The sequence below is a fragment of the Fusarium tjaetaba genome (genome assembly GCF_013396195.1).
Source record: "Fusarium tjaetaba strain NRRL 66243 chromosome Unknown NRRL66243_c0000109, whole genome shotgun sequence".
Lineage (NCBI taxonomy): Eukaryota > Fungi > Ascomycota > Sordariomycetes > Hypocreales > Nectriaceae > Fusarium > Fusarium tjaetaba.
This window is the reverse complement of record NW_023501305.1, coordinates 469,243-485,447: the sequence shown is the minus strand read 5'-3', so window position 1 is coordinate 485,447 and position 16,205 is coordinate 469,243. Positions and strand designations below refer to the sequence as shown.

The following is a 16,205-nucleotide window of genomic DNA, read 5'->3' as shown; positions in this document are numbered from 1 at the left end:
CCCGAGGGGGATACCGGGGATCTTCGTCAGCGCCATCCCACTGACGTGCTGGCGGTGTTTCTGAGCGAAGAGCATTAGGTGCAAGACCAGACCAGCAATATAGCCGTCTCTCACTGCCTTTTGGAAGGAAATATCTGACGCCCATTGTTAGTTCAGATCGCTGAAATCTTCTGCAGACTTACATATAATAATGTTGAACTCTGTACGAGGCCTGTCGTACTGATACACTATGGCTTGGGCAGCGAAGAATGCATCGTTGCCCTGCAGCCTCGTAACTGCTTTGCAATTCACTCAGTGCGTCCCTGTATTTCCTCATCCCTAGACGTTCTATATTAAGTATCACACGTAGAAATGGAAGACTTGGGGGAGCTTACTGCTTGATTTGAACACTACGTATGCGTTAAACATGATGAGAAATTCGTTCTCTGCAACCACGCAGAGATGGAAAGTCCCAACAGCTCGCTGGACTTTAACTGGATGCCCCCGATGGTCGAACAGCAACTACCTACTCAGCGCTCCGGACAGGGTACCGTTCAGATGGTTATGGGAATTGACGAGTCTAGATGCCAAAACCTGGGCGTTTGAAGTTTCCGTTGACGTCTGTCTGTTCTGTTCCATACCGCATTGCTCCGAGATATGACTACAAAGCTTTTTGAGCCATGCCCTTTATGCTTTTTACAAGCTTTGTTTCGCCAAAGGGCCATGAATAGGTCACCACAGAGGGTGGCATTTCCGAACAGGATCTCTCGCGCCTTGGCCAGTTCTGTGCAAAAGGTGCCGATCACTAAGTAAGTCAATTAGTCATTAGTAGCTTCTATTGTCTTGTCTTGTCTTTCCACCAGTACCAGTGCTCACCTGGGAAATCATTAGGGGACGGCGACTTGCAGGCTTTCCTTATCTGTCAATGTGTTAGACTTGGTGTTTGGAGCAGGGAAGAGTCTGATGTGCTTACATAGTGATGGTATTGGCCAGGGGTTGAAGGTGACCCAGATTGAAAGTCCGCGATATTGATGTAACCAGAAGACATCTGTATTCTTCAGTCAGTAGGTTGGCTGTAAGTCACGATGGGAAAGTACCTTAGGTCGTGAGGGTGATGACCTCCCCACAGCGAAAGACCTGTCTTCTTGGAGAAGAATCGAATGGACAGAGAAGTATAATATAATATATAAAAGGGAATAGAAATGAGTTGCACTGTAGGTGTTCTACCTACTATACAGTTGAGTAAGATAGTTGAAAGTTCAAGTCTTGAGCGTTCTCAAGAGCCCTATTTATACTTTTCCCAGCCCAGTTTGCCACAGGCAGCTTCTCTACAATCTCTCATCATCACATCATTGACATCACCACCAAACTCCAACATCGCCAAACTCCAAATATGACCATCACCACCAAGCATACATCACCATCCAAACCTCATCTTCCCAAACCGCCCCAAACTCCAAAAAGGTTGTCAAACCCTCTCACTCCCCAACAAGGATCCATCCATCCCATCCTCCACGCGTCCAGTCTAAATAAAGCACACATCCCCGATGATGAATGCACATACCCGTCTTCAATCTCACACAACCTCACCACCAAGACACATACTTACAAACAATGAATAAAACCCCTCACGGAAACCCGCATCATAGTGAAACGCCAGATCTGCTGTCAAAACCACGGCTCATCCTTCCCTTCCCCGACGCCATGAAACGAAACAAAAAGCCCCCCTCTTGCGTAACACCCTCCGTACAACTCTGGCGTTCAAACACGCCTTTTTTTGCCAAATAAATTGATAGGAATAAAAAAAGCTGCATATGGTGTCGTCATCACTCCAAACCAAACCATCCAATAAGAAATGCGAGGGAATCGTGTTTCTTTTTTGGCTAAACTCGTGTTTTGCTGGATGAGAGGGGGGGGAACAGCTTGTGGAGGGTCGCGTCGTGCCGCGCTGTGGTATCACGACGTCTCTGGAAGCAGTCTAGAGTAGAGTAGAGTGCTTACCCGACTGAAAAGAGACGATTCGATTGATGCATTTGTTTGTGCCTCTTCGCTTGGACGACCCGTGTTTGGACCACAGCTCCAAGGCATATTCCACGACATGGCCTGTCAGTCACAGTTGAGACACACACTCACGCAAGATGGATGGTATGGATATTTTAATTCTTTTTTATTATTCTTTTTGCTTTGCTTCACTCTCATCTCCTCGTCACCAAGGTTTTCATACCAAGGCCGGAGAGCTGTCCAAGTTTTGACAGCCATTAATATCGTCCCCTCACCCTCCGCCAGTTTCCATACCAGATACGCCAAATAAGTAATGCAATCCCTCCATGATACATACATACACGTGATTGTACACACTCATCCCCTCTTGTGACATGTTCTCCCTTGATTTCAAATCCATCGAATCAACCCATTACTTGCTTGCTTGCGTCTGCAATGTCCGGGGATAAATGGTTGTAATGTGCGCTGTGCTGTCTTGTGCTGTGCTGTGTTGTCTTGTGTTTGTGCATTGCATCCTTGTGTCAGGTTGCCAATGTCGTGCACTCCAGTTTCATGGCGGGGAAAGCAAAAATGTAAAAAGTAAAAAAAGGCAAATCCAACTCCTGCAAGCTAGAGCTGCGGTACATCGTCCTGTCCTGCTCTGCTCTGCACACTGTTCTTTGTTTTTGTACCCCAGGTCCAAATCCAGGTCCCGTCTAAACTTTTTCGTTCTTCTCGATTCGCTTTGCTTTTCGAATATCCAGGTTTCCCTCTGTTCAACGCCCTGCACTTCCCATTATGTACACTTCTAAACAATAAACAATAATGTGCAAGCCTCCTCCCCCACGGAGAAGGCCAAGGTCGTATGTTGTGTGCCGTCGTGGCTATATCGGGATCGGTGTCCCAAAAAATGAAAAAGGAATGACATGAGTCGGGGTATCTCTGTAATAAATAGTGCAAAATAGGACATGAAAGAAGTAGAAACGCCAGCAACTCCATGATGGCTGGCTTTATCATCCAACGACTTCTAGTTTACTCTAGTCGTCATCGTCGTGGCAGTCATTAAATTGGTCGTTGATCCCGTCGTCCAGTTCGTGTTTGCTGGAGGGGACCATTATTTTCGCAGGCCGACTTTGCCTGCGAGGTTCTTCCAGAATCGTGCTCCCTTGCGCTCTTCGCTGTGCGTCCGTAGCATCACCTCGTCTCGTTGCATGGGTCCTACAATGTCTTCGTCGCCTCGGGAGGGGAACTTGCCATCCGCGTCCACCAGTCGGGGAATTGCGCTGGGAAGTCCATCCTCAAGGCGCTTCCATTGCATACCAGCAAAGACATCGTCCATGGGAGGTGGTCGACCGAGGATAGAACCGCCGCTATTGGCTCGTGATCGTCCGCGGCCACGGCTGCGGCTTCGTGAGGCGCTTGTCGAACCAGGAGCAGAGCTGGTAGCTTGCACAATCTCCGACATGAGTCCGTCATGGGTTGACCTCCACCGCCTCTCAATGTCGGCCCATTTGGCCTCAGTAAGAGCGTAGATCTTGCTGGTTTCGCCGTAGTTCTCGCCAGTGCGCACCAAGTGCTTAGTGTAGTTACATCGTGCGGCGTCCCAGTCGTTGCGCAACTGCTGAAGGGCCTCCATGTTCACAGTCTCGGGTTGATAAGGCTGCGGTGTGATGGTGAAGTTGGCGTGACCAAGGCGATCCGACCACTCATCGTGCTCCTGCAGGATCGAAGGGAGAGGGATTGGTACCTCAGGACTGTTGGAACCAAATCGGAAGGACGATATTGAAGGCTTTGTGCTCAGAGAAGGTCTAGGGAACTGTGTCGCAGAAGGGACCGGTGATGGTACTTCGGTAGTCGCAGATGGTGGTGCAATGGTTGGCGATTGTAGTGGCGACTCAGGCGGTGGGCCGCTCAGTGGGCTGGTCATCAGAGGAGGTAGTAGAGGGGTGGTGGCCAGTCCTCGTTCTCGCTCAAGGTCGGCTTGCTCAACAAGAGCTTGGGCTTTCTCAATGTCGATAGGCGCAGGAAGGTTGATGCTCTCGGTGCTGCCGTAGTAGGATACTGCCGGGGTGGGAAGTCCAGTGTTTTCCAACATGCGCTCCTGTCCAGGTCGGCTGGGTGCAGACATGGACGACGATCGACTAGAGGGACCTCCAGATAGCACAACGCTCTCCAAGCTGAGTTCAGTGCTAGGTGAGAGCATCGGGTTGCCCCTGCGGGTGTTTGGGTTCCAGCGCGTGAGACTAGGGAAGCGGGCACCAATTCGTGACGTTAGCCCAGCAAAGGGTGACTCGCTGCCGGATCGCTTCTTGCGGGATCGCTCGTCCACGGGGGTGTCACCGTCACTCAAGAAACCCATGTCGTAGTCGATATCATAGTCGCGGACGATGTCTCCATGGAACATGGCATCTTCGGAACTATTTCGGGGCTCACACAGGTTGTCGCCTACACGGGAAGGGTATGGGTCAGTAACTCGACGATCACCAAGACGAAGACGGCAGGCCAAGCACGAATTCCCGGAAGATACGACAGCCTGGCCAGGCGGACAAGACATACACAAACAGTCGTAGAGACTAAACTGGTCCGAAGGGGCGAGACTATAACGGTTGGTGCTCTCTGTGTTGTCTGTGGTGCTGTGTTCGGGTTCTAGAGGCTCTTCTTGAACGTCGGGCAATGACCGCATTGGGGGTTTTGTGTGGACCGATTGAGTGGGCGATACAGGAGTGTCGTTCAATTGCGGTGGCAGATCGAGAGAAGAAGTCGAGCTCGACATTCGAAAGTGACCCTTTCCAGGGGAGAAAGTCGGGGTGATTGGAGAGGTGATGTCGGAGGAGGACGAGTTCGTTGTGTAGTAGATGTAGGAGAGGTCGGTCTCGGGGCTAACTTGTTGTACCTCCCACTTACGGCGCTCCTCTACCAACTGCGGGAGAAGCAGCGGCTTGAGCCTTGGCGACATGATGTCGGCCTGGACGGTCGAGGCCGTAATGATTGCGAAGTTGTCGTTAAAGACGAACGACTGCGTTTCCTGTCTATCGATATTGTTGTTGTTTTTTGTTTTGGTGTTGGGAGGGGAAAGAAAAACAGAAGAAGAAGAAGGAAAACAAGAAAGTTGGAGGGATGCCTCGGGAGGTGGATGTTGATAGAGGCAGTGACACAGCAGCCAAGTTGGGTTAGCCTGGTGTAGTCTTTTTGGGAGCTAAGGTAGTGGTAATTAGTGGTAGTGGCTAGGTAGGTCGCTGTCTGTTCTGTCGGGCCAAGTGGCGGCGGATCCGGGGACCGGGGGTGCTTCTCTCGGGCTTGTCTTTTTTTTCCCTTAGGTTCCCACTGAGAACTGAGACCGGGGTGAAGGAGGGAGGGTATGGATGTGGATGGGTGAAAGTGGGCGGGCAGAGACAAGGGTGTAGAAAGCCAAAGCAAGGCGGGTCTTGATCAAGCCCAAGCCTGAACAGACTCTCTTGGCCTCCACTGTCTCTCTCTGTCTCTCTCTCCAGTTCTCCTCTCACAGCTTTTTTCTCTTCTCTTGTGTCCAAAAAATGGTGGGGTACCGTTGGGTAGGAGTCAACGAGGAGACGGTTCCCGACGGTGGATTTTTTTCCTGCTCCAAGTGGGCTGTGTCCGGCAGAGACTGGACTACCTTTCTCTAGCTCTAGGGCGGGGACTGACTCTCTCTCTCGGGTGGTTGACCCTCTGACTCTTGTTTTCTCGTTGATGTTTGGGGTGGTTGAAAAAACAAACCAACTCTGGTTGCCGGTTGCTTTTTTGGCTTTAGCTCGTCGTTTCAGACGTCCTGGTTGGCTGTCCTCGTGAGGGCGGGTATGTGACTCGCAACAAGTGATATCGATGTTTGGCTGTACTGTATCAGATTGTATTCAATGACGACAGACGAGTCGGCCAAATGTTATTTGTTTGGATCAAACAAGGAGTCGACGAGGGGAAAAAAAAAAGAAGAAATTATCCGGGCATGACGAATTGTTTATTTAGTATCTATCAAAAAAGGTGGGAGGAGGTTTATGCATGGGGTGATTGACTGCTGATGAGTTCTCGGACGTTTCTCTCTCTGTGTATGCGAGCGACTCTTGACTTGTCTGGGCGGCGGCTGGGCAGGGCTGGGACCACTTCGCGGGTAGAGCACAGCACAGCAGAGCACAGCACAGAGCAATGACAGGGCCTTGCGGGTGAAGTCAGTGGATGTAATTGAGAACAAGCGCTCGGTCGTCCACGTGTTATTGAATCGAGGATTGGGCGCGACTACATATCAAGTGTTGGCTGTCCGTCTACTCACAACCGCGGCTGTATGTATCTTTAATGTGATAAGGTGTTATCGCGGTGTCGCACTCTATGTATAATAAAATATGCGTATGTAATGTAATGTGTCTACAGGTGGTGGAGGGTGAGGTGATGCCGTGCGGTGGACTTGATGACCGGTGAGGTGGCTCTCATCTTCGGTACAGACTCGTTCCGTTGTGCCCTCTCCTTCAACAATCCCTCTCCAACTGCAGTCTGTAATGACAGGCGGTGATGAATTAACTCTACCCGACGTTGCGTTCTCAACATGCAGTGCGGTCGTATACTTCTTGTCCGACTGACTGCAGGGATGAAAGGGTTGGCTGACGTTCAGGCTCTGGGGCACGAAGCGGGGGAAGAGAGGGAGAGAGAGCCCTGACGAAACGCTGCTGTGCTTCCTCTTCTCTTCTCGCGGCTGGTGGTTAATTGTTTCTTCTGCTGCAACCCTTGACAAGGGTTCGGTCTGTGACGTGGGAAAAAATAAGGTGATGAGGAAATGAATACAGGGAATTCACTGGTTCAGAGGCCTGGCAGCTGTTCAGAAACCTGCTTGTCCTGCTGTGAGACCGCACAGCAGCTTACAGTGGACACTTACAGCACGTACAGGATTTTACAGTGATTTTTTCTTACAGAGGGCTTCAGGGAAGTGGGGCCATCTTTCCGCGGTGGACTTCCAGTGGGGGAGGAGGTTGGGTCAAAAGCCTGAGCAAAGAGGTTCAATGAAACAGTAAGGGCTTACAGTGGCTGGGGGTTATTCAGAATGAAAGAGTCACGATGCGCAGGGGGAATAATGAGGCTGTCTGTGTGTGTTGTTTACATGATCGACAGACACCAAACGGCAACCCGAAACAATCACATTGATATTGACGTTATAGACAGACGAAACAATATGGATGGCTGCAGAGCATGCACGGGGCACAAAGAGCCTAACCTTGACCTAACCTTGAGTCAAACACAAACGCAAACTGCAATAGCAGGCCCGTACGAACGATATTCGATTGGGGGGAACCGCATGGACCCTGAAAGCGACAACAAACCAGAGCAGAGCCAGCCAAACAGCCAGTATCCATCCATCCATGACCGAGAGACTTTGAGTTAGTTACAGGGGTCTTCCCTTCGAACAATTGCTAATCGATGACGGTGCAAAAGTCAATTCAGAGTTTGTGTTTGTTCATAAGCACTTTATACACAAACATATTTTTTCTATTGCTATTTATGCAACGCACAATGACAATCAGTTTTTATGCTTCTGTGGCTCAAACGTTGGAAAACCGTTTTGTGTAACTCCCGAATTGGCAAGAACAGGAATGCATTCCCTGAAAGCCAAGCGAAGCTCCCAGCTTTGCTTTCACATGGAAGCGATAGCTCTAGCTTCCCCCTCCTGCCATTGGACGTAAAGATCATCACTCTCCGAGGTTTTTTGGGTTTGTTTGTTTTACCCGCATTCCAAATCATTGACCTCATCATTTCTGCCGATCACGTTTCTTTTTTGTTTTTTGCCAGCAATTTATAATTCGAAAGCTCAAACTTTGAACTCCATATTGTTCTCATTCTCTCCCGAATTTCCTCATTGAAGCTCTCGTACCGCTTTAGTTAGGCCTGGACCCAGCTCTTCCAAAGTCTGGTTCCCTGTCAGCCAGGGCTCTCAATAGGCGATGGGAATCAAGAAGCCGGTGACATGGGGTTAACAGCTCAGATGGGAAAGGTTTGGAGGAGTCAGCAGGGGGTACGTAGCCTTGCACTGAAGCATCGTATCTGGGCTCGGCTGGGCTGGCACCGCCTCTCTGGGTCGGCCTCGATTCTGCCATGGCCATTCCATCCTTGCCCCGGATTCTCATGGGATCAGTGAGTTTTGGGAAGACCGGACTTGCGGTATGGTAATTCCAGTTGGCTTTGGACTTCACCGTTATCTCTGACTCTAGGCTCTCTCGCTAGACGGCGACTTGCGCTGTCTGTTGTGGGAACCCCGCGGCTTCTATCCATCCATTGCAAGCGGAAATCCAGCCCGAGCATTTCTCTACTGAGCTTCCAATTTTCGGTCTTTGATCCCGCCACCAATAAACTCAAACCAGAACCAGCAACCGAATTGTGCCAAATCGTTGACCGAAGCCGCTGACGGCACAACTCAACTCTACAGTATGCGCGAAAAAAGCAAGGCTCTCTGTCTATTTTTCCATGGCACCGGCTGAGTAAACTTGTTGAGCTCTGTCTCTCTGGCTATGCAATATTACGTCGTTGTTCACAGCTTCAATGGAAGAAGCCATTCTTGTCGATCACTTCCCTTTGAGATAGAGACTGAGTGTTGGTCTTGTTTCCGCGAGACAACTGGGTCTTCCCGTTTCCCCGTGCCCGTGCTCGCTCGCTCGCTGTGTTTTCCAACTCATGTCTTGGGCCTCAACTGACCGTTTGGCTGAGTTGACCGCCTACAAGTCAACTACCGGTCAAGTTTCAACGGCGGGCCACTTTCGTCAGAGCGAGGACGGATGTTTCCGATTCAATTGATTTGCTTCTTTTCAATGGATGACAGAGAGTCATTCACAGTCGCCTTGTTCGAGGCCATTGAGTCGTTCCGCGCCCCTCCAAAAGACCGCGCTCTCGCCTACTGGTTGGTCCTCGTCTTCCTTCAAGACCCTTGACGGCATTCAAGATGGAGTGACACATCGAGGGAATGCATCGAGATACATCGACACAATCTAGACAATACAGTCTCAACCCGCGATTATTCAACCTTGTCATTGACAAACAAGGCCTTCCATGTCTCTCATTTCTCTGCTTTGTCATGTCATGTCATGTCTTCGAAGGGCCTCTGCATCTTGTCGCGCGACAGACTCGTGGCCAACGGGGCACGCCTACCCATCACGGCATAGCGTCCGCAGTCCAAGCCTCCCAGCGGAAGGGAAGCGACGCCGATGGTGCGCCGGGATCCCATGGAAGAACATGGAAGTCCTCTCTAGCCTCGCCGGCGGGTCTGCGTGGCTGCAAAGCTTGACACCGAGAGGCTGCCAAAGCCACGCCAACATGCACCGGCGTCCAACGCTCCGGGAACAGTTGTTTGATGAAAGCTTAACCCTCAACTGCTCATTTTACTTGTCTCCAGTCATTTGTCTGTGAGTCTGTGACTGTGTCGATCTACCAGGTCCCTAACCAGTCGTCTTTCATCGGTCAACATCGCGATCCCCAGGTGTTGATCGCCTGGGGAATAGGCAAGCAATTCGTGGAGAGCGTCGGAGAATTACAAATCTGCTCGTGTTCAAGCAACGACATGCCCCATCAGCATGAATTTACACGTCCTGAAAGCATCACCGTTCTCGGATGAATACACCGATTGCATCCTCTTTTACTTTACCGACCAGCACGCAAGATGCGACTAGTGATACGTACTGCCAGTTGTCGGCGTGTGTTGCCAGACCCTTAGCCATCCTCCAGCAGCCACGATGACCCTGAGCCCCGGGTTGAAGCCCTGTTGCATTAGCCTCACCACGGTACCTGGGCCGACATTGGAAGGAAGTCTTTTGGAGGCTGACCGTTTTACCCGCGGAAGCTCTCAAGGATTCCGCCCTTGCGCTTGTGTTCCTTGTCGTTGGGACCTTTTAATCTTGATGGACATGGGTGATGAGAGACTCCATTTCAAGGCTTTACAACAGTCACACAATGACTTCCATTCTTGATGGGCAGATGGTTTCAGACCTGCCGGTTTTGCTCGCTTGCATTTTGACATTGATAACGATTGCGCCATGGTGAACAAAGTTACAAATCCAACACCGAGACTCTAGCTTCTCGGTATGGGCATGGGCGCTATAATGCGCGAATTGCTGTGATGCCCCAGTCCCCGTCCCAGTGGCGCTACTATTGAGTCTTATTGAACTCCAGAAGACATCGCTTAGAAGTGTCTGTTTGAGTTTACACTTGGAAGTCCGTTGAGCTGTCAGATACGCAGGAAGACGGAAGGGTCTATGATGAGAGGAGACAGGAAGTTCGGCTTCACAGAACCTCCTTTGAAGAGCTAGTTGCTCGTCCGGTGCCGGAGTTGCATATCTCGTTGCTATTCCAAAGCCGTTCATGTGGCTGAGGGCCTTGATGAAGAAACAAGTTCATTCTGAGGATCTTTTGAGGCACACCATTGAGGCACTCTTTCCGCCAATGGCGAGCTCTATCTTGACGGTCAATGTCCCCGAGTTGAAGTCAACAACTCTATCACACCCCGGATGCAACTCGGAATCTTCAAAGTTTCTCGATCCATGTTCGCACGAACTCAATTCAGCAGAGAGAGATTCCGACCCCTCCACCATCTTTCAACTGCTAGGGCTTGAGAGTCCCATCCGAGGCACAATTAATTGCGCCGAAGTTACTTACTTCTACTCTCATGGCTGATAAAAGTCTTCGTTAGCTAGGGCTTGTTGATTGGTTGACCACTCCCGTTTAGGCCCCTTGCAGCAGAACCTTTACTTTGACCCGCCGCAGGATGTTGATGCCTTGGTCGCAAGGCAGAACCCCCATCTTGATGATTGCGACGATCCCTCACCAACAAGGAAAGAAGCTTAACCAAGGCTGCGGGTGCGGGTGCCTGAGTGCAAAGAGTTTCAGCAAGAATCCACCAGATGCCGTCATTGTCATCATGATCAACATCATCTCTTGGAATTTAGTCTCTTTGCCAAATTGAACATTTCGCGGGGCTTTTTACAAATTGGTCCAAAACTCGTGGCCAGGATGAAATGGCAGGAGTTTGCGACGCTTATTGGTGTCGGACCCTCCAATTGAACTTGTGGGCGCCACACTACACCTGCACGCTCTTTACTAACCGTCAAGACGCCGCGGTTATGACGAGATTCTGATCAAGATAGCAATTGAATTTGAAGCACGGGCTTCAATGTGGAAGCAAGCCCACGAATTACCTTGACCTTAACGTGGACGTTATGACTTTGTGGCCTCTTTGTTGAGAACAGAGTTCAGCCATGGTGTAAGAATCAGCATCGGGAATGACACACGGGCCGCCTATACCGTTGTGTCTCACGGCACTCCAACGGCTGAGGCTGCAATGGCTTGCATTCCATTTAACTCAATGCTACTTTCACAACAGCATAATGCGACTGCATATGTGATTGCCAATTCATGAAGATGCTGAATGAAATCGTATGAGAACAGAGCCGAGCAACTGCACACTGTGTAACACTCAACATGTCCTCCGATATCATTGACAATTAAGATTTGTTGAAGCATGTGAGTATGCAACGATCTCTCGATGTAGCCAGGTCTCAAGCCACCAAGATCGCTCACATCTGTTCCTGGTGGCGATACTAGTGCTCTTCCCAAGAAAAACTCGATTGGGCAATGGCCTCAAATTCTTTCAGTGTGGGTTACATCGTCCGTCAACGTCGTTAATCGCGATGTCACCCACAAAAGGCACATCTGCGAGTTTACAGCACAAATTCTGCCACTCAGGCCCTGCGAGACCCCCCAAAATGCTGGGAAATGTGTAAGAGCCTCATGGAATTGTTGAAGGCTTCGTCTACTGCAGCCAATCGCGACTCTATCGCTTACAACTTTGAGGTAACGTCGTTGAGTCTATTTCGGCTCGTAAGATGCACGTCACGATGCAAGCGGGATACTTGGGTTGTTCCCCCGAAAGGCTTGACTGTTACATCAAGCGCAGTGTATGCTTAGAAGCCATGTGCTTGAAGTCGGCCGGCTCGTGAAGCATCCATCTGCAGGAACGCCAAAACATCATCGCCAACTCGGCCTCAGACAGAATGTGGAATAGATTGGCGTCAAGCTGAACCACAATTGGATCAACTAAGACCAGATGCTGGGGCTTCTCAGGAACAGAGGAGACCAACGCTGACGACAGTTTGTGTGCCTTGGGTGCTTGACCAGAAGATTCCCACATGCCATCCCCACCGGGCTTACAGGATCAGAATTTTCAGTCTTGCCTTTTCTTTTTCCGCCATCATGAAAGAGAGCAGAGTCTTCCACCGGCCCCACGCCGCGTCCTGTTTGTCCCTCTTGGCTGCTCTCCGAGAAGCGGCTCCGAGTGTCTCCGTGAGAAAGTGCATCGCTGAGAAGAGAACTGATAATGTGATGGTAATCTGCGATGTATCGTGGGGGAACGTCAGCGGGAAGGGAAATACGGTCGATATGCAGGCCGATGGAAGGGACTCCCTTGCATCCACACGCGGCGGCTGGAAGTTGGATGGAAGCAGACTCGACTGCAGGTTGTAAGCTTTTGAATTGCTTATTGCATATTAACTCCAGCTGTTATGGTTCACTGAATGGGTTGCAACGGAACACGCAAGAAGAACCCAGTTGATTTGAGCGGCCGCAGGGAAGAGCAATAATGTCTCAACTCTGATGAAAAGGCTTTCAACGGTGGCTGTTTGACTGTTCTTCTTCTCACCCTTCACCTGGCTTACCCGCGAATTACAGTAGGTATGCCTCTCGAATTTACCCTGGCTATGCCTAAAGAAGGGACGCGGCCAGCGGGCATGGGGGTCCGGAAGCTTTTGGTGTGTCTCGTTCCTGACGATCGCGACAAGGGTTCGTGTGTGCGTGCTTCTCGTGCGGCTGACTTTTTTGGACTGGGACATGGCATTGAGGCACGACCAATCCTACTGCGGCGCCGACGCGATGCACATGTCGGTCTCTGCTTCTGCTTAGCAAGAATTCTGCTCATACAAGTAAGCACGGAAATTTGATGCTCGGGACATTCGGCATTTCAGGTCTGAATGCATGAGGTTGTCATTGACTTGCTCTCAGGATCCTGCGCAAAACCATTGGGCACTTCCTCAAGGCACTTTTTTGCCTGCCCTGAACTCAATGTAGTTGCAGTTACAGTTTGGCTTGTGCTGACTGCCGAATCGTCTGATCTTTGCAGTGCCTGTGATGACGCAGAACTGACTTGTACAACGCAGTCAGTCAGTCGTTCCTCGCGCCAGCGGGATACCACTTCATCCCGCCATCAAATCGTCCGAACTAGTTACTTGGTGACATGTTTCTGTCATTTGGGTGAAACAACTTCGCCTCGGTAAGGCACGTGGTGTCGCGGGCCCTGCTGGGTGAAATGGCATGGATACCGCATTGCTCTGGGGCGGAACTCAAGGGTACCAAGTCCATTTTCGTTTCCAAGGCTGAGTTCTTGCTGCTCTGTGTTGAGCTGTCGTTGAGTATAGGTTAAGGAGCTTACAGATGCCAATCTGGGCCTATGACTCTGGCTCAACTTCATGGCTCACACCATTAACGATCCTATAATTTCTCTTCACTTACCCTTGCTTGGCTTTATTTTATTTGCCAACTCAAATGAACATAAAGCCAATCTTCACTCAAGCGTCTGCGATGGCGGTCGCAAGGGGGAAAGGGTTGAGCGAGGCAATCATGCGCTCTGGTCGGAGCTTGAGAGGGCCATTCGCGATCTGCACGCTATAGGGTATATCAGCCAAAATGTCTACGGTGGAAGAGGACTTGGAAATGTCTGCAATAGTGACAAGCCAAATTCATCCACAATGCAAGGCTGACACGCTGCAATAATCGAAAGATCCGGGCTTCAATCCTTCGCTCCAGGTATCGTTGTCGCTGTGTTGTCGGAATGAGAGGCGCTGATAAATCCCTGCCATTGCAGCTCACCTCACCGCCGATGCATTGTTGCTTTTTTGCCTTTTCTTTCCCTTGCTTTACAGTACTGTACAGTACCTTGCTGGTTCATCCAAAAAGAAAGGATCTTTCTCCCCCGCCCTGTTCACCATTCAATTTAACGCGCCGTGTGGCGGAAGCTCATTCGCCCAGATCCTGATCCCGTGGTCGAGGCTGTCACAATCAATGAGTTGTATCGCGCGCGCGTGTGGGGGAGGAAACTGTCTCCTCTCATTTAGCCACGATACCGCATTTTCCCCACGAGGCTGCCAAGTTCAATGGTAATCCAATGCTGCGTTGGCCTTGGGGCCGCTTTGTAGCTAGGCCTCACCGGTTTCTGGGGTAGAGTCGTTCTGGCCTCGCTGGTGTAGGAGATATCACACTTGGTTCGTCCAATCAGTTTCGCGGGATGAGTATGCGGAATTGGTTACCGCCTGGGGTACAGTAGAACGAGGCCTTATTGTGGCGAGAGGGAATGGGGAGGTAAGTCGACGTGTCTATTATGCCTCAATTAATGTGTTGTTGATCATTGAGGGTATGCAGAGGTGTTGTGATGTTGGCTGTTGTACCCGGTATCAAGACGCCGGACCGGGAGATGGCGCGTTGCAGGACAGAGATGGCTATCGGTGTTTTTCGGAAGAGAGGATTCAATATGGCTCAATGGATGTATCCGGAAGTATGTACTGGCTTGGGCTGTAGGCGGATTATTCGTAAGTTTTGTTGAGGTTATCGTAGGTTGTATGCCCATATGCGGGTGAGCCTCCAAGCTCTCAAGCCGTTCAAACTCGGAGAATATTAGAGATACAGATGTGAGTCCCATTAATTCAATTCCCATGAAGGCAAGAATGTGTGCTCCGAGTGTCTGATCCAGTCGAACTGATGTGATTGAAGTGGCTGAGTTTAAGTGTTGCATGTCCGCGACATGTAAGGTTTAGGGTAGCCAAGATTCGCTGCCTGTCTTTTTGAGTATGATGCTGTGCGTTTTCTCATCATGCTTTCGTGCTGTAGATGCTGTATTAGTCTCAGGTGTTGTGAATAACATCGATAAATGATATAAAGTCCTAGAAAACTGGTTGCGAATGTTGTTCGTAAAGTCTGCTGTGCGATGATGATTCCATGACGATCACGTTTTGAAGAACTTGAGCCTGGGTGATATTCAATTCACGAGCCACAGCAAAATGAATGTGATAAACCTGAAAACCGCTTTTTACATATAGAACAAATCTCCGAGTAAAATCCTCGCTTCAAGGATCCGTTCGTGATAAAATGTGTCGTCAGTTCTTGGAGCTACCGGGTAGTCGAGTTGACAAACTGAAACCATCGCTTCACTAGAAAAGTATCTGAAAAGCACGGACAAGAACTTCATATTAGAAGATCACCGAGTTTGTAATCTTGAGTTGATGGTAGAGGAATGGCACATCGTGGAGTTGACTGGTAGTGGTGTATCAAGAACCTCCATCGTGGATATCGCTCAAGACAAACGCGCAATACTCACCTGAACCATTGGTATCCTGATACGTCGCTGTGAAGAAGAGACAGCATCAACTAAGTCTCCTCTCAAACTGGCTCGCATGTACTGCAGTCAATTGGCATTCTCTTTGCCTGTTCTCTTGAGGGAGGGGAGAGATGACACAGCCCAATCTCGATAGCTGTGTCCAGTCACACTTGTCTATCAACCCACTTGAGAGAGTAGACATGGGCCAGTCGTGATGATAAGCGACACAGGAAGCAAGGTGTTCCAATTGATATCGTTAGAAAAGGGTCAAGCAGAAAATGCCGTATATGCGGAAGTGAATACAGAGGCAGTGAATCTGCTCACGATGTCTTGAAACTAGGAATCACCTACACTCATCAGCTGTCGTCCAAAAGAGTCTCATCCGACATCAACAGTGACGACGAGGCTTGATCCAGGGTAGCATTCACTCTTCAGCTGTCGTTCATCTCCAAATCCCAACAAATCACCATCTCTGGAGCTGACAACCTCCGGACGATGTCCTCCGCGATATCGGTAATCGGCCCCACGACGGAGGTTACACCCGGGATCGACAGAATCCATGACCGAGCCTCATCATCCAAGCAAATATGCACGTCAAAGGTCAAAACAGGGTACGAGCATCTCACCAAACAAGGTTGCGATATTCAGATCAGGACGCTAACCAAGGCCCGTTTGTGTCATTTGCGGAACCGTGACGTGGAGGTTGCATCCAGCACGAGCTGAATAGAGCTTACGACAGCTATCAATATCGTATCATATCCACTGAATTTTACGCTTTGGGTGATACATACACTGTGCTTTGCTTTGGTTGCTGTGATTGGGAATAATGGATTTTGTTGGTTGCAGC

The 16,205-nt window shown here is 50.0% G+C and overlaps 1 protein-coding gene across 1 annotated transcript; it reads right to left on the bottom strand.

Moving 5' to 3' along the window:
- Positions 1-3,073: 3,073 nt before the first annotated feature.
- Positions 3,074-4,915, bottom strand: FTJAE_5772 (uncharacterized protein; the record flags this gene model as incomplete). The annotated part of the gene is made up of 1 exon (XM_037352315.1): positions 3,074-4,915. One exon carries the CDS (start codon positions 4,913-4,915, stop codon positions 3,074-3,076), a length of 1,842 nt encoding a protein of 613 aa, XP_037207265.1.
- Between the last annotated feature and the right edge of the window lie 11,290 nt (positions 4,916-16,205).